The sequence below is a fragment of the Bubalus bubalis genome, chromosome 24, assembly GCF_019923935.1.
Source record: "Bubalus bubalis isolate 160015118507 breed Murrah chromosome 24, NDDB_SH_1, whole genome shotgun sequence".
Taxonomy (NCBI): domain Eukaryota; kingdom Metazoa; phylum Chordata; class Mammalia; order Artiodactyla; family Bovidae; genus Bubalus; species Bubalus bubalis.
The window spans coordinates 39202445-39226746 of NC_059180.1; the positions used below are offsets into that span (position 1 = coordinate 39202445).

General features: G+C 56.2%; 2 protein-coding genes and 1 long non-coding RNA gene across 5 annotated transcripts in view; all 3 read left to right on the forward strand.

The window, feature by feature from the left end:
• The first annotated feature begins 23 nt into the window (after positions 1–23).
• On the forward strand, positions 24–2438 carry LOC112581828. The gene is made up of 3 exons (XR_003106478.2): positions 24–396; positions 1945–2082; positions 2403–2438. It is a non-coding gene; the product is annotated as an uncharacterized LOC112581828 (long non-coding RNA).
• Positions 2439–2518: 80 nt separating this feature from the next.
• On the forward strand, positions 2519–19056 carry SLX4 (SLX4 structure-specific endonuclease subunit; the record flags this gene model as incomplete). The annotated part of the gene is made up of 15 exons (XM_044936007.2): positions 2519–3098; positions 4397–4618; positions 5780–5824; positions 6376–6565; positions 7401–7613; positions 8026–8234; positions 8346–8662; positions 9175–9409; positions 9784–9872; positions 10714–10860; positions 11716–11885; positions 12706–14915; positions 16468–16570; positions 17134–17550; positions 18002–19056. Coding segments are annotated over 15 exons (5547 nt in total), but the record flags the coding sequence as incomplete, so codon positions are not given.
• Positions 19057–21865: 2809 nt separating this feature from the next.
• NLRC3 (NLR family CARD domain containing 3) overlaps positions 21866–24302 on the forward strand; it is a 29110-nt gene continuing 26673 nt past the window's right edge. For 2 of the 3 annotated variants that reach the window (XM_044936008.2, XM_044936009.2), the window contains exon 1: positions 21878–22303. The gene's annotated coding sequence lies outside the window, so the exon portion shown is untranslated. Of the gene's footprint in view, positions 22304–24302 lie in introns of all 3 variants that reach the window. The other variant, XM_044936010.2, reaches the window with a different exon arrangement.

A 24302-nucleotide genomic window follows, 5' to 3' on the forward strand; every position in this document is an offset into this window, starting at 1 on the left:
CTGCGGCCGCGCCAGAGGTAGGAGGAGTCGGGCTTTGGGGCCGGGAGTCTGCACCGGGGAGAGGAGGTCCTGCCGCCTCAGGCCTTTCTCGCTCTCCTGAGAGAAAAGAGCCTTCCTCGCCCGCCCCCAGCCGCGGTTAAAGGCAGGAGCCGGGCTTAGGTAGAGGGGGCCAGGGCTGTCTGAACGGAAGATGGGTGGGGGGATCCGGATATCCATGGGTCACGGCCCGGGCGTCCGACTGGCGATCGGAATTAGCCATCTGCCTTTGTAGCCGCCAAAGTCCTTGGCAGCCCTTCCCCAGGTGGCAACCCGTGTGTCACCGGGTTAGGGGAGGCGGGGGGTCCGCCCCTCACCTGCCCATTCATTCTTTCGGCGTCTGCAGTGAGCCCGGCCGCGGTAGGTACCAAGCTGGGTAGGCAGAGTCCCCGGCCCTCTGGGAGTTGCCGTCTCGTTTGGATCCGTTACTCCTTAACAAATACCGATAGAGCGCCTATGGCAGATACACTGTTTTAGACTTATACCGGCAGAGATGTCGCGACTCAGGGCGGTGTGGAGGCTGGAGTTTGCTCCAGCTACCACGTCCAACAGTTTGCTTGGCTTGACGTTCCAGGCGCTCAGACACGCATCTCTGCTTCTCTGTGCAGCCTTCGCTCCCACCACTTTCTCTGGTGCTCCCGATCGTACCGAAGTCAACAGATTACTGTCGAGCACTTAAGTCAGGCACCTTGTCAGCCAAAGAGAATACAAAATGAGTGCGTGCCCTCGTGAAGTTTTGAGCTTAGTAGGGAACACAAAACAAGCTACTGAATAAAAATATAAGAGCTAATGCCCTGGAACCACACTGCCTGGATTTGATCCCAGCCTGCCTCTTGAAAGGCTGTGTGAACTTGAGCCAGTTTCTCATTCTTGTGCTTTGTTCCTTGCTGTACAGAAGGGATGTCAATAGGTCCTACCTAGTAGAGTTGTTGTAAATATTAAACTAGTTAGACTTTTAAAGCACGTGGGATGGCTGCCTGCACAGTAAGCATTCAATAAATCTATTACATGTGATTATAACATGATAAATGCCACTGTGAAAACAGTGTGTGATGATAGAAAATAAATGGGAGTGGAGAGGGTTCAGTTAGGTAAAGACTGAGAAAACAAGCTTCTCTAAGGAGATGGAAGATGAAAATGAGCCAGCCATGCAAAGTAGATTTTAGGTGTGTGTGTCTGCCCCACTCTGGAAAACTAGATGATTAATGGATTACCTGGACCGTGGAAACTGCCTTATGGTATCTGAAATGAACACTCTATCATTGGGTTATTCAGTTTTGATTTTCAAAACTCCACTAAACTGTGCCAATATAAATAATCATGCTGGTAAGGCCCAGCCTTTGCACATGGGCAGCATTCTGGTCACGTGAGTTAGGAGAGTTGCTGGGGTGAGAATAGAGAAAAGTGATGTTTTTCTGATTTGGAAAAATTGGTTCTGTCAATGAAGGATGAGACTGCTGTATTCCTGTCTTTGGTTTCTTCCTGAGAGTTCAAGTGCACATTCCCTCTTTCTCTTATTATATTGCTTGCTGATAGAGCCTCTGAGACCTGAAGGCCTTGGGACCAGAGATAGTTTTTCTGGATTCAGGGACTATCTTGATTCTGTGGTGACCGCTCTTCATGGGATTCATTCCCCAGACTCTGGTTATTCTTCCAAGATGCATACATTTTTCTGCCCATGGAAGAACATGCTTTGACAAGTCTTTAGGTCCCTCTCCCCTGTTGCTTTGTGGTAACCTGTAGGATGATTATTTTGTGTTAACCAGGCTATAGCTGAGTATTTGACAGGGGTATTGTTACCCTGAAGACTTTTCCCATACTCCACATGCTCTTGTACCTTCCTGAGAGAAATGGCATAAAATGACAATATCTATCTAATTACACTTCAATGCTTTTGGTTTTTCTCAGGTGAAAACTTAAATGGACCACATGTGCTTTATCACCATGGAGATCCTGGGGAATCACCTGAGCACCAGGGCCACATGTATTCTCTCTGGGAGGCGTCTACTGGACAACAGACCCTCTCAGATGTGAACTTTAATAAAGGTAAGCTTTCAGTGTGCTAAACACAGGTTCAGTTTGAAGAAAGACACTTTAAAAATTTTATTTACTTATCTTTCTTGGCTGTGCTGGGTCCTCACCATTCTTGGACTTTCTCTAGTTTCAGTGAGCCGGAGCTGCTCTTCATTGCGGTGCATGGGCATCTCATTGTGGTGGCTTCTGTTATTCCAGAACACAGGCTCTGGGCTCACGGGCTTCAGTAGTCGCCACATGTGGGCTCAGTAGTGGCCCATGGGCCAAGTTGCTCTGCAGCACGTGGGATCTTCCCAGACTGGGAATCAAACCCATGTCCCCCGCATTGGCAGGTGGATTCTTATCTACTGGACCACCGGGAAGTCCAAGAAAGACATTTGAAATCATTATGGAGGGAGGGAACAGTACATCCTGCTCAACTGTGCAAACTCTCCAGGTACTACAGTGAGAAGCAGCGAGGAACCATAATGAAGCTTCCAGTGTGAATGAGGCCTGGCCAGGCTCACACTTGGGTTCACTCTCTCACCTGTGCACACGCCCCCATATCGACCCTCACTTCTCCGAAGACCAGCCTGAAAGCCTTCAAACCCGTCAGATGATGGATGAGTCAGATGATGACTTTCAGGAACTCTGTGCCAGCTTTTTCCAAAGGGTGAAAAAGAATGGCCCCAAGGAAGTGTCAAAGGAAAAGAAGACACAAAAGACCTCCAACGGCACCCAGATAAGAAGCAAACCAAAAAGGACCAAACCAACAGCTTCTAAGAGCAAAACCCCGCAAGGCGCCGCTGAGAGGAAAACTTGCCCTGGCGGCCAGGTCCCACGGACTCAAAAGCACAGGGCACCCAAGAGGCCAGAGACTGCACCAGCTCCCCCTGAAAACACCGAGGGAGGTGTACCCACTTCTGCTGTACTCCAGGATAGCGCATGGAGCACCCAGACAGGTAACCAGTCAGAACCTCTGCCAGAGAGGACACCAGAGGTGATTTGCACCATTTTAAACCAAGGATCAGAAAACTTTCTGAAAGCTAGTAAGTTTCTTTGGCTTTGCCGGCCATACAGTCTCTGTCCCAAACTACTTCCTAGACAATGTATAATTGAATGGGCTGTGTTCCAGCAAAGCTTCATTTACAAAAATAGGCAGCCTGCCCAAGACCATAGTTTGCTGACTCTTGTTTTAAACAATAGTCATTAAGAAAATATTCATTACCCTTGTATGAATTGTCTACATGATATATTTGGGGCCATCTGCTCTTTCATTTTCCTATTAACGTTTACATCATGCAGTTAACATGAGTTTGTGTTGTTTTTTTTTTTTTCATGAACATAAAAATAATGCTACTTCTCTCATTTTCTTGGGTTCATTCCAAAGTGGGTAAGTTGCAATGGGTAAGCCAATTTGCTTAGGCTGCTGAGAAGGTAGAAGGCATATGCCATGTGGGTTTGAGTCCCAGGAGAATCTTCTTGTCCTTCCTATCTCTTCCAAACACCTTTTATTCTTCTCTGTTTATTTGTTTAAAGCAACTTGCTCACCCTGCTGCCCTGGTATATTAAACCACATGCTTAACATACATTCTTCATGCAGAACTGAAAACCAGCCTTGCGTATATAATACAGCACAAGATCTTTGGACTCCTGAATTCTGTTTCTAAATTTTTCTCACCGTCACTTCCTGATCTTAAATACTGTTTTTACCTGTGTGGTCAGCGTGACCTCCCCGGTGCAGTGGTGGTAAAGCCTTAGCTCACAGAGACTGTTGGAAGGCTTCATTAATGTCGCAAAACGTTACTGGTCTTTCACGCTCCCTTTGCGCGTCTAGTGAAAGCTATGCTTGATTCCCCCGAACACTGCACGCTCCCCAAACACACCTGCGGGGGACATGCAGCATCAGGGGCTGCATGGATCCCCCAGAGGTCATCTTCAGACACCAAGTTAAAGGAGAACTTCTGACCTAGAAAGATATGTGTTTGTCATTAATAACTCTTTAGTAACAGCTTTATAGAGATACAATTCACATTCTATAAAATTGACCCCTTTCAAGTGGACGGTTCAGTGACTTCATTCACAGAGTTGTGCAGCCATCCCCACCACTTAATTTTAGAACATGTTTATCACCTCAGAAATGTGCCCCCTCCCATCACAGATACACATGGCAGGGATATTTTTATCACCAGAAACAGTGAGGCTACCAAAAAACAATCAGTACTTTAGAGTTACACCTAATGTAGTCAGTAAAGGACCCCTTTGAAAGCTGAGGTCTTTGGAACTAGAAGAACCTTCGGTTTCTCCTGCTAGAACTGACGCATGTGAATGTTCTCCTCCTTGCCAGAGGCCACCGTGGACAGCCTCTTGCAGCCCCCTCCTTCCTGCCTGACTGCAACGGCGCCAAGTCCTTCCAAACCCAGGGCGGCAGAGCTGGTGCTCCAGCGAATGCAGCAGTTCAAGAGAGCAGACCCTGAGCGCTTAAAACATGCTTCCGAAGGCTGCTCGCTCGAGGCTGCACCTGAAGAAAATGTCCCAAAGGGCCCTCAAGATGTGATGGCGGTGAACGGTATGAAGGAAGCGCTGTCTTCCCAACAGGGATGATGTTGGGGGAAAGGGGTCAGGAAGGAGCCTGCCTTCTCAGCCAGGGGTGGGCCTTCTGCCCCATGCTCTGCCTTTGCCACTCTGGCCAGAGAAAAGAGGGTCCCCTGGGTCATTTCTCACTTAGCTTCTTTGAGAAGGTACCACTTCCTCTTTTTTCATTTTGACTTATTAGAAAAATTTTCCCATTCAAAAGAGTCAGAAAAATATATTACAATGAAATCCCTATGCCCTCAACCTAGATTTAACAAACAGTGGACATTCTGCCACACCTTTTTTGTCTCTATAAATGGACACCACTTCTGTACTGTCAGAAAGCAAGTCACAGACATCATGATGCTTCACGCCTAGACTCTCCTACATAACCACAATTCCATAAACACACGTGATTCCAGAACACTGCCTGCTGTCCAGCGCACATTCAGATTTCCCCGGCTGCCCCAAGGACTGCTTCTGTAGCGAACTCTTCCTGAACAGGGATTCGTCACACGCTGCTTATAGCCGTGGCTCAGTAGTCTCTCTGGTCTAGACTCTATAACAGTCTCTTATCTTGTCCTTGTTTTTTGTGATACTGACTTCTTAAAAAATCCAGGACAATTGTCTTTTAAAACTCCCCACTTTCTGGGTTTGCTGGTTTCTGCCTGATGTCATGTAACCCCTTCCTGCAGGGAAGTGCCATATGCTGCATGTTGTACCACCCCAGGAGGCTCGTACTGTCCATGGTGCTTTATCCCCTAAACAGCAGGAATCCTCATCCCTGGTGAAAATACACAAAAGGAAAAGAAATAGGAAGAAAGTATTGACAGAGCTACAGCCAGTAAATCCATAGTTTCCCAGGATTTACTTGCAGGTTTCACCTCAGGACTACTGAGCATTCTCAGGCTACCCTAAAGGCCCACGCAGGTGACACAGTGATGTGGCATCAGTCCTTGGTCCACAGGGCACCAAGGGGTGCAGAGGGGTCACTCAGCCAGTGCATGAGCCCAGCCACTGCCCTGCATGTGACTGAGTTGTTTCCATCAGTCTTCACATCATACCCAGTAATAATAAGGAGAGATAAACCATTTCTTTGTTTAAAAAAAGTACTGGACCAAAATGAAGTATGGTGCTTTTCTGGCTTTGTTCTCAGGGCACATCCCGTGTGAGTGCCAAGGGTCTGCTCCAGCAACATCAGGTATGACAGGGCCACAACAGCAGGCACGGCCGCCTTGGGCACCATCCCAAGATTAGAATCAGTCCATCCTCTGGTCTGATGCCAGGAAAAACCAAGAGCAGCATTCGACTCTGACCTGGAAGGGCAAGAAAAAGTCAGAGCCGTAGGAGAGGTTGAGCTTTAAAGAGGAAAGCTAGGATTCATTGGAGTAGGAGCCTTACAATCCTGGAATGCCCAGGGTTGCCACTTTAGCAGAAATGGGAAACAAAAGGCAAGTTCTTCAGGGCTCTGATGTTCAGAGAGTGGTCCTGGACCAGCCACAGCGGCCTCGCCTGGAAGTTGGCCGAAATGCAGAGTCTCAGGCTCCACCTAGCCCCCCAGAGTGCCAGCCTCCTGACCTGCACTTTAACGAGCTTCCTGGGGGTCCTTGTGCCTGTTAAAAGTTTGGGGAGTACCCTGCTTGGTGTCCGGTCTCCCCAGGCTGGGGCTGGGCTCCTCACGCCCCACCCAGTGTCCTTGCTCCGCGAGGTCCAAGGACGAGCTGGTCCTCATGGGTCCTTGTGTCTCCACAGGGTGTGGGCCCGGGCTCCCCACCACAGAAAGCGACACTGCAGTGGCCTTGGCCCTCCAGCAGGAGCTTGGGCAGGAACAGGCGTCCACGCCCGACGACAGCCTGGAGGGGACAGGGTTGTTCTTTTGCCAGATCTGTCAGAAGAACCTCTCAGCCATGAATGTGACACGGAGGCAGCAGCACGTGAACCGGTAGGAGCAGCTCCACCGTCGCCTGTCTGTGCTCACCTCGCCCATAGGTGTAACCAGCTCCAAGGCTCCTGTGGAATCTCCAGGGCTCCAGGGGGGAATCTTGAGAGTACTTCAGTATCAGGGTTGGTCCAGCCTTGCTTTTTTTTTTTTAAACAGCTTGAGAGAGAATTTGTGTAGCATACAATTCAGCCATTTAAAGTGAGCAGTGCAGTCGGGTTTACTTAGTGCATTCAGAGTTGTGCAGCCGTCACCACGGTCAGCCCCAGACCCATGAAGCAGGCGCCCCCATTGCCCTCTCTTCCTCAGCCCCTGGCAGCCACTCACCTGCCTTCTGTCTCTGGAGACTTGCCTGTTCCAGACATAAGTGGACTCACAACCTGCGGCCTTTCGTGTCTGGCTTCTTTCACTTGCCATCCATGCTGTGCTGTCTCCGTGCTTCCCTCCTTTTTATGGTTTGATGATATTCTACTGTATGGCTGGACCGCATCTTGTTCATCCATTCATCCACTGATGGACATCTGTCTCCACCTTTTGGGTTTTGTGAATAGAGCTACTGTGAACACACTTTTCATGTATTTGCTTGAGTATCTATTTTCGGTTGCTGGCTCATATGCTGACTCCAGTGACTCTGTGTTTAATACATCCTTGCTTTCCTCAGGCACCTTTGCTCACAGAAACCTAAATGCAGGGTCTGGAGGCTGACTGCAGGCTGTGGGGAGGCCCCAGCTTGTGGGGGGAGCAAGCCTTGGCCCACAGCACGACCACACTGACCTGAGCCCTGTCTGCAATCACGTGGCCAGGGAAGGGTGGTCCCACCTTTGCTGTCTTCTTCCAGGTGCTTGGATGAGGCTGAAAAGGCGCGGAGTTTCCCCACGCCTCTGATCCCTGAGTGCCCCATCTGCGGCAAGCCATTCCTTACCCTGAAGAGCAGAATCAGTCACCTGAAACAGTGTGCGGTGAAGATGGAGGTCGGCCCGCAGCTCCTGCTCCAGGCTGTGCGCCTGCAGGGGGCTCAGCCCGCGGGCGCCTCGGGCACTCCGGCACCCAGGTAAGTCAAAGGAAGAGGAAGAGAGATCAAAGTATGTTGATTTTTTTTAAAAAAAGAAAAAGGCCTTTTGTAGTGGTGGAGGACAACAGAGCGCTGATTCTGGAGATGAAACGGTTCAGAAGGAAACTGGGCACAGTCTCCACAGGGACCGGGAGGGGACAGCGCTCCACCCTCAGAGGCTCTTGAACCGACCAGCTGGCATGGACTGGTTTCCACGAGTCCTTCGTGATATCCTCCCATCCCTAACAGTTTGAGCACACAAAGTGCTGATCCTTCTGTATGTTGAATCCACGTTTACCCCTTTCCTCTCATTCCCCCCACCGAGGAGAAGGGGTCCAGAGCGGGGACCCTCAGAGCAGGAACTGCTCACCCCTCTAGCCTCACTCACCTTTTGGTCTGGCTGCCATTTAAGCCTCAGCGATGGAGCTGGCTGTCTGAAGCGGAAGGGAGCCACCACCAAGAAGGAGCCACGGAAGAGGCGGAAGGTCACTGAGCCCGAGGAGCCCTCCGAGGACCTGCTGGTGGCCACAGCTCTGTCCCTCTCGGAGACGGAGCAGAAGGCGGTGCCGGCAGCGCTCAGGCTGGGGAATGCTTTTGCAGAGAGGACAAGGCTAGGAGCAGGTGCGGCGGCTGACTGGGGTGCTGAGAAGCCTGGCCTCAGGCAGCTGCCGAAGCTTCCCCTGGGGTCTCCGGTGGGAGGATGACTCTATGCTGCTTCTGTTTTTTCTCCAGAGAAGAAGACCCGCAAGAAGAAAGCCCCCACGACCCCACCACAGCTGTTAGTCCAGGACGCAGAGACCACGGGCCGGCAAATAGAGGACCGCGTGGCCCAGCTCCTGTCGGAGGAGGTGGAGCCGTCCAGCACGCCGCCGCTCCCCGCCAGCAGGATTCTAGAGGAAGAGCTGGCCAGGGGCAGCTGGGCCCTGCGACCGCCCGGGGGGCCGAAGAACCTGCTGTGGGAGGCCAGTGCCCTGACCGGGGCTGGGGCCCTGGAGTCCTTCTACACGGCCAGCCTGGTGCCTCCCCTGGTGCCGCAGTGGCCCGCCAAGGTGTGCTCCCTTCCGGTGGGGCAGGTGGGCTCAGGGGGAGAGGGTGGAGGCTCCGGCTGCAGCACCAAGTGCAGAGGGGAGGAAGCCGAGGACCGTGGTGTGGAGTCTCTTGTGTTGTCTTTGCAACAACTAGACGGTTCGCACAGTAGGAACAGGGAGGCCCACAGGTTTCCAAATGTGTTAAGATTCTGGAGAGTTCAGAATGCAGGGTCCCAGGTCCAACCCTGGACTGGTATAATCTGCCTGTGATGGGACCCAGGAACAAGACAGGCCTGTGTACAGGTGTGGAATTGGCACTCACCTGCTTGAAGCAATTTAGATGCCACTAGGAGAGCGGGGGCCCCTTTTGTGGATGCGAAGGCCCCAGGCGTGGCCCCTGCCAAGACAGAGGTGCCTGCTGACAGGGATAACGGCGACAAGCTTCCCAAGTGGCTCTGGCTGGGGCTCGCTCCCCAAGGACCCTCAAGGTGGTGGAGGACACATGCTCACTCTGGCTCACCTACTTCTTTCAGGGTCTCACACAGGAGCCCACACGGCTGCCACAGCCACTCAAGCTGCCAGAACTGAGTGTGGGAACACCCGCTTCTGCCCCCAGCACCCACCCCGTGGGCCACAGCCTCCGGAGCCCAGCGCCCTCTGCCAGCCAGAGGGAGCGCCAAGCGCTGCAGGATCTGCTGGAGCTGGCGGGAGAGGGGTTGCCCGCCAGCCCATGCAGCAGGGACCTGGCCGGCTCAGGAGGGGCTGCAGGTGAGACCCCGACCCTCAGGGCCTCCCCGCTCCGGTACCAGGGCCGCGATGGCCGCTTGGGTCCACAGGCCTGGTTCACCCTGTCTGACGGGAGGAGGTGGTCTCTCTGGGTGCTTTCCTTTCTCCTCAAAGGTGAATGTGACTCAGGCGAGTCCGTCAGTTTTCCTCCAGCTTTGACTGAGAAAAGAGCCTTCGCCAGAGCGAGTGGTCGTGAGGGTTGACTTTGGCTTTCTCTTGCGAGTACAACTCTGTTGGGCAGGGGTGGCGGTGCAGGTGGCCTCTGGGCAGTTCGCCTCACGTGACGACGTCCTCGGGTCAGCTGGATGATGCTCTTTCCCAGGTGTTTGATGATTTTAACCTGCAAATCCTTTCAGGGATGGACTTGTCACTCGGTGGCCTTCCACTGACTGGGTTTGTCCTGCCAGCCAAGGAGAAGTACCCGGAGGAGGGCGGCCAGGCTTCGGTGAGCATGTCTGGTCCTGCTCGCAGCTCCGTGGTCACAGCTGCAATGCTTGTTGTATGTTCAGTGCGGCCGGCTCCCAGCCAGCCTCCAGGCCCCTGCAGAGCCCACGGGCGCCCCTTGATGGCCCCTGAGCTGAGCCAGGTTCTGTCCCTTCTGTTGTTGAACCCCAGGGGCACCTCAGTAGCCAGGCCCCGGGAGCCTACTCTGTCCTGGGGCCCGGGGAGCACCCTTGCTCTGTGAGGGTGCTTCATCCAGCCAACGGGACTGACCAACTGACTCGTGAAAGTCCTGGAGGCCTCCAGCTAACAGTTCATGTTCTGTACTGGTGACTTTCTGGGTTAGAAACTGGGTTTTCCTTAGAGAAGGTGTCATCCCATGAACACATTGGTATCAGCCAAGCGCTTGTCACCAAGTTCTCCCTGGGACGTCAGAGAAGGGACATGGACTCCTCCCAGCCGGCCCCACAACTGCTTGGGCTCAGGTCCCACCTGTCACATCCGGCTGAGCTGGTGGCTTCCTCACGGAGACCTAGCAGCTGCTGACGCTGCCACTGCGTCCTGGTGAGGCCGTCACCCACGCCTCTCCACGCGCCGGGCCTCCGTCTCCACAGGCCGGGCCTCCTTTCTAGGCCAGGGAATTGGGTGTGACAGAGAACTTGAGAAAGGACTGGGTCTTGCTCTTCCCTGTCTCTGAGGGCCTGAAGGTAACTTCAGGGTGGAGCCCAATGTTGGACCTTGTGAGGCAGGAGGCCCTGACTGGCTGCCTGCGCCCCGTTTGTTGGGCACCTGCACGGTTCGGGGGCCCACAGGTGGGAGTGGCCACTCTCCCCCTCTCTTTTCAGCTCGCCCTCGGTTTGCTGGTGGCCGACTTCAGTGCCATGGTCAACAACCCTCACCTGAGCGACATCCAGTTTCAGATAGACAGTGGGGAGGTGCTCTATGCCCACAAGTTTGTGCTCTACGCCCGATGCCCACTTCTCATGCAGCATGTAAGTGCGTGGCCAGGCGGCCTGCTCCCCCTTTGCTCTTTTCCCTCCTCCCTCCCCTCCCTCTCACACCTCTTCCCCCCGACTCTCCCCTCTGTCCCCAGCCTCTCCCTCCGTCTTCCTGCCCCTTTCCTCCCCACACCCCTACTCTCCGCCCACTGCCTCTGACCTGTTCTTCTTCTGATGCCATCAAAGTTGTGCTTCCCTGGAGAAGACAGGTCTGAGTCAAGAAGTGCTATGAGGAGATAAGCTCAGGGTTCGGAAACATCAGATTTCTTGTTCCGTTGAATAAAAATCCTGTTTTCCCCAGAACTGTTTCCTTTTCCTCTGTTTACATATCAGTAAAGTCTTATAACCACCTTCTGTTTTTTTCTGCCATGCCGTGTGGCTTGAAGAATCTTAAATTCCCCAACCAGGGATTGAACCCTCACCATTGGCAGTGAGAGTGTGAAGTCCTAACCGCTGGATCCCCAGGGAAGCCCCTGACTGACCTCTTTAAGGCTGAGCTGCTATGACATCTCTGTGTTGCCATGTCTTGACTTGAACGTGCCATGGACTTGAACGTGGCGTCACAGAATCCCGGAAACTGCTGTCAGTCTCGTCAGAAAGTTCTAGTGCCTTTGATAGGCTTGTCAACGAGGACTGACTGGCTCCTTAAGCCTCTATCACTGACTTGACTTTGGAAACAGACAAGTTTTGTGCCCTAACCTGCAGAATTCCTGGTCAGCTAAATGGAGCGACTCTGGCTAATGCCCATCCTAGGCCGAGATCCAAGGCGCCCAGAACCTCCTGAGGCCTGTTTTGCCCTGGGTCACGGCTGTCCCATCAGTAACTCTTCCATGTGCATCTGTCCCTCAGATAAACAGTGAAGCCTTCCTGGCCGAAGAGGATGGTGACCTGAGGCGCCAGCGCGTGCTGCTGCGTGACGTCAGCGCCGAGGCCGCCCAGGCGTTCCTGCATTACCTCTATGCCGCCGACACCGTCCTGACTCCCCAGCTGGCCCCTGACCTGTGCTCTCTGGCCCAGAGGTCCGGGCTGTTCTTTCCACTTACTTCTCGGTTTTTGACAGTAACCGACAGGGATTATCTGGTTGATGGCCCATGAGAGATCAGGGCTGAGTCCTTCCTGTACCTTTTAATCCCAAGTTTATGGCCAGTGGTGACCTTGAACAGGGTGTACTGACCAAGATTCTGGCCACAGGGAACACTTGGAGGGGAGCCCAGTGGCTTTCACTCTCTGGGAGTAACGAGGGGGTGGTCTCAGCCCCCACCCCCAGCCCTGCCACCCTCGGTGGTTCCGCCACCAGAACTGCCCAACGGCCACCCCTCCAAGTCCCAGAAGGCTGACGTCAGCAGGATGCTTGCTCTGACGCCCCTGACACTGCAGCTGCCTGGTCTCTCCACCCCCGTGTCCTGCTTCCACCTCTGGGCTGGAACCTGGGGAGGGGCAGGCTTGGCCTCCGGCGTCTCCGGGGTGCCGATGAGATGGCAGAGCACCAGGCAGGCCGGCGCACGTGTCCGGGCTAACCCGAACCGGCCTGGGCGTCCCCGTGTGTGTCAGTCCCGGTGCTTTGGGTCCGGTCATAGAACCACCCAGCCCCGCGGTCCCCTCTCAGGCCACGCTCAGGCTGCACAGTGGGGCTAGTGGGCCCTCCCCAAATGCTGTTTCTAGAGCTGAGTGGCCTGGGGCATTGCTGGGCATGGACATGGGCACTGTCTCTGCAGGGGAGTGGGGAAGGGCCAGGGAGAGTCATGGCCGTCCCGCCCATGAGGACTCCTGCCCCAAGCCTCCTGAGCCAGGGCGCTGCCTCTGCGCAGGGGGTGGTGACGCATGGCTTTCCTGTTGCAGGTTTGGGGTGAGTGAGCTTGTTGACCTGTGCGAACAAGTGCCCTTTGTGATGGATGCAGAAGGTGGACAGGGAAAGGAGCAGGAAGACGACGCTGACGGCAGAGTAGAGACTTTCCGAGAGCTCCTGCACTTCGTGTGGCTGGGTGAGGGGGAGGGAGCAGAGGACCTGCTGAAGCCTGAGGGCCGCGAAGAAGACAGAGAAAAGGTCAACGAGGAGGAGATGGAAGAAATTTATGAATTCGCAGCTACTCAGCGAAAGCTGCTCCAGGGGGAGAAAGCTCCAGAGCCAGAGGGAGAAGCCGACCTGCTTGGGGAGGATGGTCCAGTTTTGGGGGAAATCCTCACAAGTGAACAGGATAAAGAACAGCCAGAAAATGCAGAGCAGGTGGAATCATCCGGGCAAGGAAGAGATGAGACCCCAGCCAAATGGGGAAACACGAGACAGTCCACACTCCTGCCCCCCAGCAACCAGGCTTTGAACGAGGGAGAGAAAGCAGAGGCCCCAGAGGGAGCACTGGCTCCTCCCTGCTCCTCCAGCCCCACCCAGGGCCGGGCAGAGAGGCAGGAAAGCGCCCCTCTGTGCTCAGCTGATGATGATAACATTCAACAGCCTTTTTCATCACCTCAAGCGGGATACCCTGAACTCTCCCGGGTGACGAGCGATTGGGAAGAAGGAAACAGGACCATCCAAGAAAGGGAGGTAGAGGGCTTCCATCCCCCTGTCCACCAGCAGGCACCCCCCTCACGCTCACGCTTCTTCCCACCACAGCCCCATCAAGGCCGGAGTCCTCGCCAGACACGTCCTCACCCTCGTTGCCCCAGTGACCTGTCCCCACCGATACCCCAGTTACAGGGCACAGCTTCCAGCATGGCCTCCCAGAACTCATCACCGAAGCCAAAGAGAGCCAGGCGCCTTCCCTTATCGTGTGAGGACCCAGGCCAGAAAGACAAGGAATGTAGTTCCACACTGGAACGCAGAGGTAAAGGGGTCCTGATCTTCCCAGAAAAATCTCCACCCATGGATCTAACCCGATCAGGACCTGGCCGCCGGAGCTCCAGGCCTGAGACCTCTTCCTGCAGTGTGAACAGAGAAGACGAGGTGATCCTGTTACTGGATTCAGATGAAGAGCTGGAACTGGAGCAAACCAAAGCAAAGTCATTTCTGAACAGTCCCTTAGAAGACAAGAAAGTTCTGGAAGTCAGCGCCAAGTCCTCTGAACTGTTTTCCATCATCGACCTCGACGCGGAGCAGGAGCCTCCCCAAAGCCCACGAGGAAGCCAGGCCCCGCTGCCGCAGGAGGTGGAGGGGCGGCGGGGGGCCAGCACTGACGACAGCACCTCAGACACCTCGTGGCTCGTGCCCGCCACCCCGCTGGCCGGCGGAAGCTGCGACTGCTCCTCGCAGACCCAGATCACAGGCCTCGGGGCCAGGCCACCAGCAGACCCGCTGGCCCCGCCCAAGCCCAGGGCCCTGTTAGAGAACAGGGACGAACCCGAAGCCACGAGTAAGTTTTCGGTCATTGTACCCCAGATGTCATCCCCACACCTGGGCCCCGCCGCTCCTGGAGGCTCTGACGGGAGAAGGCAGGCTTGCAGCAGCCCATCCAGCCCCCGCCGCAGACGCCTCCCATGTGCTTCTCCTCTGGCTCCCCGGCCCATCTTAGGAGGCCTCACCAACCTCCCCGGGCAGCTCCCGAGGTGCCTGCCTCCTGCCCGGAGCCCCGCGGCTCAGGCCCCCGTGAGTGAAGTGGTGGAGGTGGAGGACAGTGAGGACGAGCAGGAGGCAGCCTCCCAACAGGCGAGCAGCAGCTCCCTGCTGGACGGTGACCCCCCCATTCCAGCCGAGGACTGGTGCTGGCACATGGAGCCCCTCTCACCGATCCCCATTGACCACCTGAACCTTGAGCGGACGGGCCCCTTGAGCACCAGCAGCCCCAGCAGCAGGGCAGAGGGCGCCCCAGACAGCAGGGACTGCCGCTCCCCGGCACTGCTGGGCACCACCCCCATCCGAGGGAGCTACACTGGCCGGAGGAAGTCTCAAGAGAAGTCTTCTGGGGCCGGCTCCCCTGGGAGCCACGGGCAGAGCTTTCTGAACTCAGCTCTGTGGGATGACTGGAACGAAGAAGATCAGAGGTCCTCAGAGGCTCCTCCTCTGCCCCAGACGCCGCGCACAGATGGACCTCAGAGGTCACACAAGTTACAGACGCCACGTGAGTATTGGGAGGGTGTTTGTCTCTGTTTCAACACTAAGGGTCATAATGACAGCGAGGGGCGGCCAGCCCTCCCCTTGCCTGCCTGACCTCCATGGTTAGGGAGGAAAGGCCTGCTGTCAAACATACACTTGTTAAGCTAGTAAGTGGGGGAGTCCTAAAGCTGCCTGGATCCTGCGCTCACCTGGGCTCCTGTTAAGGACCCCTGTCTGCGGCCCCACTCCAGAATACCTCACCAGCACTTCAGGGAGACTGATGAGCCCCTCAGGTTCATCTTAAGAGCAGACACATGTGGCTCCTCAAATAGTCAGACAATTGCCATTAGCACCAGGCCATTGCACTCCAACATTCAAAGACTTGAGATCCGGACTCAAACACATCCTGCACACTCGTTCACAGCAGCGCTATTCACAACAGCCAAAGAGTAGGAACAGTGCAAGTGTCCATCAGCTGATAAGGGAATAAAGGGCGGTCCATCCCGACAGTGGAGTCTTCCTCAGCCATACAAAGCTCTGACACAGGCTACAACACGGACGAACCTTGAAAACATGGTGCTCAGGGAGCGAAGCCCGACACAAAGGCCACGCCGTGTGACTCCGCTTATATGAACTGCCCCGATGGACAGGTCCACAGAGACCGAAAGTAGATGAGCGATCGCCAGGGGCGGTGGGGGCGGAGAACGGGGACAGACCGGCATGGAGCTTCCTCTGGGGAATGAAATGTTTTAGAACAAGAAAGAGGTGGGGGCTGCACAATGCTGTGAATGGTCTGAGTGCTGCTGAATGGTTCACGTGAAAAGTTACCTGACTTTCATCTCAAAAGAAGACTAGGCCAGGTTCCACCCCAGAGCGGCTGCTTCAGGAGATCTGAGGTGTGACCAAGAATTTGTATTTCTAACAGGTGCCCAGGTGGCGTGTGAGAACCACTTCGGGAGACTTGAGACCAGGGTGTCTTAGAATCTGAGGGGAGATTCACGGGGGTGATAGACTCTCTGAAATTGTATAAAGAACCTTGTGCATTTTTCAGGAGACAGAGCCTGTTGTTTTCATTGGTGTCTCAAAGGGCTCCATGCTCATAAAAAGGATAAGAACCCAAGTCCAGATGTGCCTAAATTGTCCCTAAGTTGTCTTTTAAATATTGATTTAAAAAAAAAAAAACACAGCATTACTAAGATGTTATTCACATACCATAAAATTCACCCTTTCAAATGTACAATTCAGTACTTTTAATACAATATTCTACAACTGTCCGATTTCCAGGATCACCTGAAAATAAATCCTGTCCCCATAAGCAGTCACCCCACTGCCCCTTCAGCCCAACCCCTGGCCCCCACTTACCCGCCTTTGAGCCCCTAGCAGCGTCAAAACCGCGGAGCCCTGGCCTCCCCCAGGTGCCATGTGATGCTTCTTGGTGGGAAGACAGGATGCCAGAGTCAAGTGGGGAAGGGTCATCACCGCTCTCCCAGAGCGAGGGCAGCACGAGCAAAGTGGGCGACACTTCTCGAGCCAGAAGAGGCCCTCCTACTGAAACGTGTTTCTTTTGTTCTGTCCAGAAGGTGCTGATCGGAAGAAGAACTTGCCCCCAAAAGTGCCCATAACCCCAATGCCAAGGTACTCCATCATGGAGACTCCAGTGCTGAAGAAAGAGCTGGACAGGTCGGTGTCCTTCTGGAAAGCTTGTTCCGAGCAGACCCTCCCTCCCATGTGTGTCCAGGCTCAGCTAAGTGGGGAACAGGAGGGTCTGCTGTGGTGGTCCGCTCTGGGCTCTGGTGGCAGGAGCCTCTGGTTGGTGGGGGCTGCGCGTGACTCCTGGCTCTTCACCTACTGTTCCCCATGTGACTCAGGGCTGAGAAACATGCTCCTCCAGGTCACCCGCTGGGGACGGGCCTCCACGTGCCACGTGGATGGGAATGGGACTCTTGCCCTAGTGGTCTGAGAATGGGGGCCTAGTTTTTTAAAAGAACATCACAATTATCACATTCCAGTGAATTCCACTGTTCACCCTGGGCCCCAGGAAGGTCCTTGCTACCCCGCCACTCACAACTCAGAGTGTGGTCCTTCTGGAATATTCCTGAGTCTGCTCTGTGGGTATTCAGGATGGATACTGAGCTCTGAATGCTTATGAGTCAGGCATTTAAGATTCAAGTACACAAAGCCACCAGTTTAATTTGTTGATAACTGTTTGCTCTTTGCTGAAGCGCACTTGTTTCCCCATTCAGGTTTGGGGTCCGCCCTCTGCCCAAACGCCAGATGGTCCTGAAACTGAAGGAGATATTCCAGTACACTCACCAGACTCTGGAGTCAGACTCCGAGGACGAGGGCCAGTCCTCACAGCTGCCCTTGGAGGCTCCCTGCAGCCAGACCTACACCACCCGGACCTCTGAGGCTTCAAGGGCAGCTGGCCACACCCAGCTGGAGGCTCCTCCTGGCCGCGTTCCCCAGAGGTCAAAGGGACCTGCCAAGACCAAGGGCCCCCAACATCACAAGCAGCAGCCTGGTGGCAGCATCTCTACCCTGAGCGTGTCACCAGCCAAGGAGGAGCCTTTGGACCCTGGTGGGGACGCCCAGCTCCCGGCCTCGCAGGAGTCCACGGCCACCCCTGTGGACAGCGGGGACAGCTGCTGCAGCTCACAGAGGTAACCGCGTGAGAACACAGTGTTCATAAGCCCTCTGACCCTGAGCCTCGAGAGCTGGCATAAGCGAGGCTTGACGGCCGGCACTCAGAAATCCCAGTGGCCTTCTGGCTTTGGACGACAGGAGACTGCGGTGGGGTTAAAGGTCATCCCCCTGGGCCTCCCAGGCAGACCTCTGGGGCTCCCACACGCTCGCCCACAGGTGGGGCCAGCCTAGTGTGGCTGCCCTCGGCATGAGATCCTGGCTGAGGGCGTGGTCCCGCTCAGGCCGGCAGTTACAGTGCCAAGGACATAGCAGCCTGGGGCTTCCTGCCGCCCCAGGGTCGTCCCTGCCACATGCCGGGCTTGCAGGGGATGCAGACACACACACTCCTGCCCTCAGAGAGGCTCCTGGTCTTGGGGTGGAGGTGGATAGAAGGGGTGTTGCAAGGTGTTACCATCTGGTGCTTTTCAGCTCATTCTGTGAGTTTGGAGCGGCCTTGGAGTCTGTGGGAGAAGAGGAGGCGGGCGAGGAGGTGGTCAGCGCCTCACAGGTGGCCGTCCGGGCAGTGGCCACAGAGGAGGCTGTGCGGCGCTATATCCGCTCCCAGCCGGCCCTCTACCGCAAGGTCCTGCTATACCAGCCCCTCGAGCTGGCGCAGCTGCAGGCTGAGCTGAAGCAGCAGGGCATCCACGTGGCCTCGGGGAAGCTGCTGGACTTCCTGGACACCCAGTGCATCACCTTCACCACAGCCGCCACCCGCAAGGAGAAGCTTGCAGCCCGCGGCAAGAGACGGCAGCCCGCGGGCAAGAAGAGGGGCAGAGCCCGCAGGCCCGCCCCTCACTCCCCAGCCCCGGCCGTCAGCAGCCTGTGAGGGCCTACGGCCCCTGTCCATCCACAGGCCAGGCCCCCATGGTGCTTCCGGGTCTTCTGACCACACTCTCCCTCTATGAGTAACTGCCCTGGAACAGCCTGCTTTCAATATCCTGGAATATCCTCATAGTGGTCTGCTGGATTTAGGGCCCAGCCGCCCCCCTCCATTGGTGCCCACTGTTTGTCTCCACGTGTGTCAGGAGGGGTGATGGGCCACTGCCAGCTGCCAGGGTGAGGCCTGAGTCGGGCGTCTTCCCCTCTGTCCACCAGTTACAGGTGCCCATGTCCTGAGACAGGCGGCAGGTCGAGCCTGCCCCTGCTGTCTTCCTTCTCAGTCCTCGGGCCTCCACCAGCAGATCGAGTGTCCACAGGCTCCAGGTGCTCCAGGTGCTCCAGGTGCCATCCTGCCCAGACACCTGTCATTGTCACCAGCAGTCTCCAAACTGAACAGTCCCGAAGGCCAGCACAGCGTGTGAGCCCCCAAATAAACAGTTCTTTGTTACCTGGTTTTGCCAGTACGTGTGGTAGCTGTGGAACACAGGTGAGGGCCAAAAAAGAAGAAAAGTTTGGTCTCTATGTCCTTGTGAATGTCTTGTCTGTTTCAAGTGCAGTGCAGTTCATTTTATATGATGTGCAATAAAAACATAAAGGCTTTACTGAAAGCTTCTAGATGCCACACTCCAGGAACGGGCTGTGGGAGGGGGGCCCCAGCACCCCCACACGTTGTCTGCATCTCTGGGGCACCCAGGCCTGCTGGTTATTACTAATAGAGGTTTGTTCCCTCACGCACACGCTGCCCACCCACACGCCCACAGTCAAGAGTCCTCAGCAGGCGCTGAGCTCTGCCCTCTATGCTCCCCCGCTGGTTTGTTACCTGCAGGCTCGGGCCGCCCACCTGCAGGGTCCGTCCCCCTGGGTCAGAATCTGCATTTTAACAGGGTGAGTTTGTGAAGCTTGCTCTGGCCCAAGTGCTGGGCCCTGTGGAGAAGTGGGAACAGGCCAGCACCTCTGGTCACCTAGTGGAGGCTGTGAGGGTCAGTGCTCGGGGGGCCCAAAGGGACAGCTTCCCGGAAGAGGGGTTTGTGAGCTGGGCCTCAGCAGCCTGCAGCGTTTGGGGAGGTGAAATGGGGCTTCCTGAACATGTATTGTCTGTCCTAATCCGTGACCAGGCAGAGGAGGACCCGGCCTTCCCCGTGTCTGCTGCCTGGGGGCGGGCGACAGGAGAGAAGCCGGGGCTCAGATCCCCGCTTGATCAGACCGAAGAAGCTACCATGTGTTTCCTGGATGAAGGGCTTGAGGCCTCCTCCCCTGTGGGCTGTGTTAGGGGAACGAGATGAAGTCAGGCAGGAGGGAGCTGACCAGGTCCTCACCTGGGTCACTGGCTGGCTGGGAGACCCTGCGGCTTCAGGTGCACAGTCCAGGGTCGGGGATGGGGGTCCTGGCAGACGGCATCCCAACTCCCATAACACTACCAACTCCGGGTGGATAAGGAGGCATTGGGGGAGAGATTAAAGTTGATAAAAAGCCGCCAGCTGGTGAAGCCAGGGAAGGTGGGCCTGGGGGCCAAAGACCCTGAAGACCCTGGCCTGTGCAGTCTGGCCGGGGCATCCCTGGAGGCCAGCAGGAGTCAGCAGTGGGCCTGGCCAGGCTCAAGGCACAGCCTGAACTGAGTGCAGAGCATGGAAAGGCGGTTAAACCAGCCACTACATTCTGTAGGAAAGACCACTACATCCAGATAGTCGATGGCGCCTGGGACAGCATGACTGAAAGAATTAAACCCGAATCAGGCACGAGGGACTAGGTCCAGCTAACTGGCTGAAAAGGAGCCAGTGATGAGCTGTCGTCTCCCACCGCCCACAGGGAGCCGAGGCCCGGCTGGCCAGGGCACAGGAAGGACGCACACTGAGCTCCAGGCAGCGGAACGTTTGCCCGTCGGAGGAAACGACGGGACGCCCACGCTGCCCTGTGATGTGATCTCCCGGGTGGGTTCCACTTCCTGTGGCCTGGCCTCGGCCTGGACAGGGCCACTCACAGCAGTCGAAGGAGGCCCACAGCCCAGCTCAAGCCGGGCCCAGGCAAGGGGGCCCCGGGGGCCTGCACAGCCCCAGAGAGGCCCCTGCAGGCAGGAAGCCTCAGGCTGTGGGCAAGCTGGGAGGGGCCCGTCCAGTGGACCTCAACTCCGGGTGGATGGAAAGTCCCAGAGAGAACCACCATGGGAGATGCCCACCCCAAACACACGAACACCCCCAGGAGAGCCGGGAGAGGGCCTCGAACTTGTCAGAGCGGCCGGTGGAGGCAGCCTGGGGTCCGGCCCTGCCGGCCACGGGCCATCCCTTCGGGGGTGGGTGGGGGATGGGGGAGGGAAGTCGTGGGGCAGTGCCTACTCGGGGTGATCCCGAGATCCCCACAGAGGATGCTGTTTCCGCCTGCACCCAGGATCCTGAGTGGTGGAGGGAGGAGCAGAGCAGCCTTCCAGCCTCTGCCGCGTGACTGCGGTTCCCAGGCCCCTGCGGTTCCCACATCCTGTGGGCGCCTGCTCTCAGACGCCTGGGCTGCACCGCCGGACGAGGCTGCAGCCGCCAGAGTGCACTCTGCCTGCCTGCACCCCAGGGGCTCCTCGAGGGCAGCCTCTGTGTGTCCCCCCAGCACCCGGCCGGCACGTGAGAGGGAGGGAGAGATGGGAAGGTTGGCCAGGAGGGTGACCCTGTACGAAGCACTTCTGATCTGCCGCCCTGGTTCCTCTCTCCCCTCCATCATCCACGCAGCTCTTGACACCAATGCCCCCTCCCACCTCCCCTCACACACAGCCTGCTGCAGGCATCTGAGCCTACCACCCTCCTGCTCTGCAACCATCGCTGGCTCCCACCTGCTTGCAGAGGGAAGCTGAGGCCCCCCTCCTGTCACTCCGCCCCCACGTCATCACCTGCTGCTCTCGGTGGCTTCCCATGAAGTGGTTTGCTCCCTGTCACCAGAGGATGTCCTATATTTCTCCTCCTTTGTAACTTTTCTCACGTTCACGCTGGGCCGTGTCCTTCCCCATCAAGGCAGCTCGTGTGCTGTGATCCACCTCCAGGGGCCTGAGTGAACCACCACAGCCTGGTGTTTCAGGCGCAGCTGACCTGCCTCGGGGACAGGAAGACACTGCGGGGCACGGCTGAGGCAAAGGTTCCTGCTGGGTGCTAGAGAGAAGGAAAGCGGGTGAGGCTGGGGAGGAGGGGTGACCGTGCGGCCCGGGGCAGGACACAGCCCCAGCCCTGGCCAGTCGGCTGCCTGCTGTGCGGCCTCGGGCAAATCACTGAACGCCCCACATGCGCCTGGTTCCCTACCCCCACCACCACCCCCCAAAGGCAAAGGTCTGCTGATGTGAGCCTGTCTCCTCTGTAGCCTTGGCTGGACCACTTTCCCCTGAGCATCAGGTCCGCGGGGGCACTTGGTCCTCGGAAGAAGCCCTGGCAGCAACCCCTGCCTCTGGCTTTCGGGGTGATGACGAAGCCAGAGAGCTGGCCAGAGGCAGCCACAGCTCACTCATTTGTCTGTGAGGCTTGTTGGCTTTTGAAATGAGACAGGAAGGAGGGTTGAGGTGGAGCCCGGCACAGGAAGAGGTGAGGAGCCCCGGCTGCCGTGACAGCCGGTGGGCTCAGGGGAGTGCAGGAGCTGGCGGGCCGCGTCCCCGCTGCCCTGCACAGTCAGCAGCCCCCGATCCATCTGGACAGGGATCACTCCCGCCCTGGACAGATTCTCTCGGCTGAGGGGCCCAGCTGACCGGCCGCAGAGATTTCCAGGACATCCTGCCCTCCGCCCAGCTGCCTCTGTCCACTGGAGCAGGACGGAGCCCAGAAGTGCCAGGATGGAGCAACCCCAGTCCCCCAGTCTTGGCCTCCCTCGGGAAATGAGGCCTGGGAGGTAAGTCGAGTGCAGGATGGGGGAGGAAGAGGAGACAGCTGACAGGAAGGACCATGACTCTTAAGGCCTGTGCTGCCCTGCGGAGGGCTGGCTGGGGCGGCCCCGGGAAGGTGTCCCTGCAGGTGCCGGGAGCTGCTGGGCAGGACGAGATCACAGTGTGGATAAACAAACACATGCCCAAGGGCAGCCCACCATGGGCGAAGAGGACAAAGCCCAGCTCCCCAGGTACCAACGACAGGACAGGAGGAGCAGGAAGTAGCTGGAAAGCACTGCAGATAGGCAGAGGTGATGCTGAGCAGGGCAGCCTGTGGTTAAGCTTGAAATCAGCGGACCTTGGCCCCATCCGGGCAGCCCTCTTCCTCCCTTAAGATGGAGGGGACAACACCAGACCTGCCCAGTGTCCTGAGGACCCAGGGAGGTGGTGCAGGGGGTGGGATCGGTCACCCAGAGCCTGCTTCCTAAATGTCACCTTCATGTTGGGTGAGCAGCCTGCAGGGGCCTCACCCAGCCGCGCCCACGGACAGAGACGAGGCTCATCATTCTGAGAGGGACAGTAACCACAGACTCCTTCTCAGAAGAGGCGCCACGGAGCAGGTCCAGAGTGGCTGTTGGCCTGGGGTCCTCTCCCATGGCCAGTCTCCTGGGCCCGAGGCTTCCTCCCTGTCCTCTCAGTGCAGACCCCTACTTCCCCAAGCCCTGGGGCTCAACTTGAGTCATTGCAGGCCATCCTGCAGCGAACACCCCTCAGCAGCCACTGCTGCTGGCCCCGGGAGGTCCTGGGAGTGGGATGGTTCCTGGGCCACCTGCTCGGCTCCCCTCCTCTGTTCTTACTGGTCCAAAGGTGGAGGCCAGGTTGCAGGGGGCTCTTATCCGAGAAGGGGTGCTAAATGATAGAACAGTCTATTAACTTTGAATCTCAGATTAAACAATGAGGTGGTTTTTTCTTTTAAAGTTTAAGTATGTCCCAAGTATTACATAAGATAAACTAAAAGAATTATTTGGAGACTTCCCTGGAGGTCCAGTGGTTAAGATTCTGTGTTCCCAATGCAGGGTCACAGGTTTGATCCCTGGTCAGGGAACTAAGATCCTGCATGCTGCACGGCGCAGCCAAACCACCCCCCCAAAAAAGCTGAAAAGAATTACTTGTTTACCTGAAATTAAAATCTCACTAGGTGTCCTGTATCTTAATTTGATAAATCTGGCAACCCTAGGCAAGGCTTAGTGGGGCAAGAAGGATGGGTGTCTGATGAGGGAGTATCTGCCCTGGTGCCGGTGGCTAAGGGGACCCAGAGTTGGGGAGCTCACCCCCCCCACTTTCCCAGGCACACGCGGCCAGCCTCTTCCTCCCCGCTCACTCCTGCCTGCTGCCTTCTTCGTCACTTGCCTAACTGCTCTCTGGCCCAGGGGTTCTCCATTCTGGCTGCTCATTAGAATCATCTGAGCAGCTTTACCATGAGTGCATGTAGGGGCCCTACCCTAAACCAGTGAAGCCTCTGTGTGGCCGGACTAAGCAGCGGCTTTTCTAAAACAGTGCTGCAGAGAATGGCCATGTAATCCAGCCACCCCACTTCTGGGTGGACACATGGAAGAGCTGAAAGCAGGGCCTTGAACTGCTAATCTGTCCTCCCTTGTTCACAGCAGCATTGCTCACAAGAGCCAAAAACTGGAAACAACCAGTGTCTGCCTATGGGTGGAGGCCTAAACCAAATGTGGTCCATCCATAAAATAGAATATGATATAGCCTTAAAAAGGAAAGACATTCTAATACACATTACAACATGGATGAGCCTGGAAAACATTATGCTCAGTGAAAGGGGCCAAATATACTGCGTGATCCCACTTACATGAGGAACTCAGAGTCATCAGATACACAGGAACAGAAAGTGGCCTGGTGGTGACCAGGGGCTGGGGAAAGAGGGATGGGAGCCAGAGTCTCCATTTGGGAAGACGAAAAAGTTCTAGAGGTGGATGATAGTGATGTTTCACAACACTGTAAATG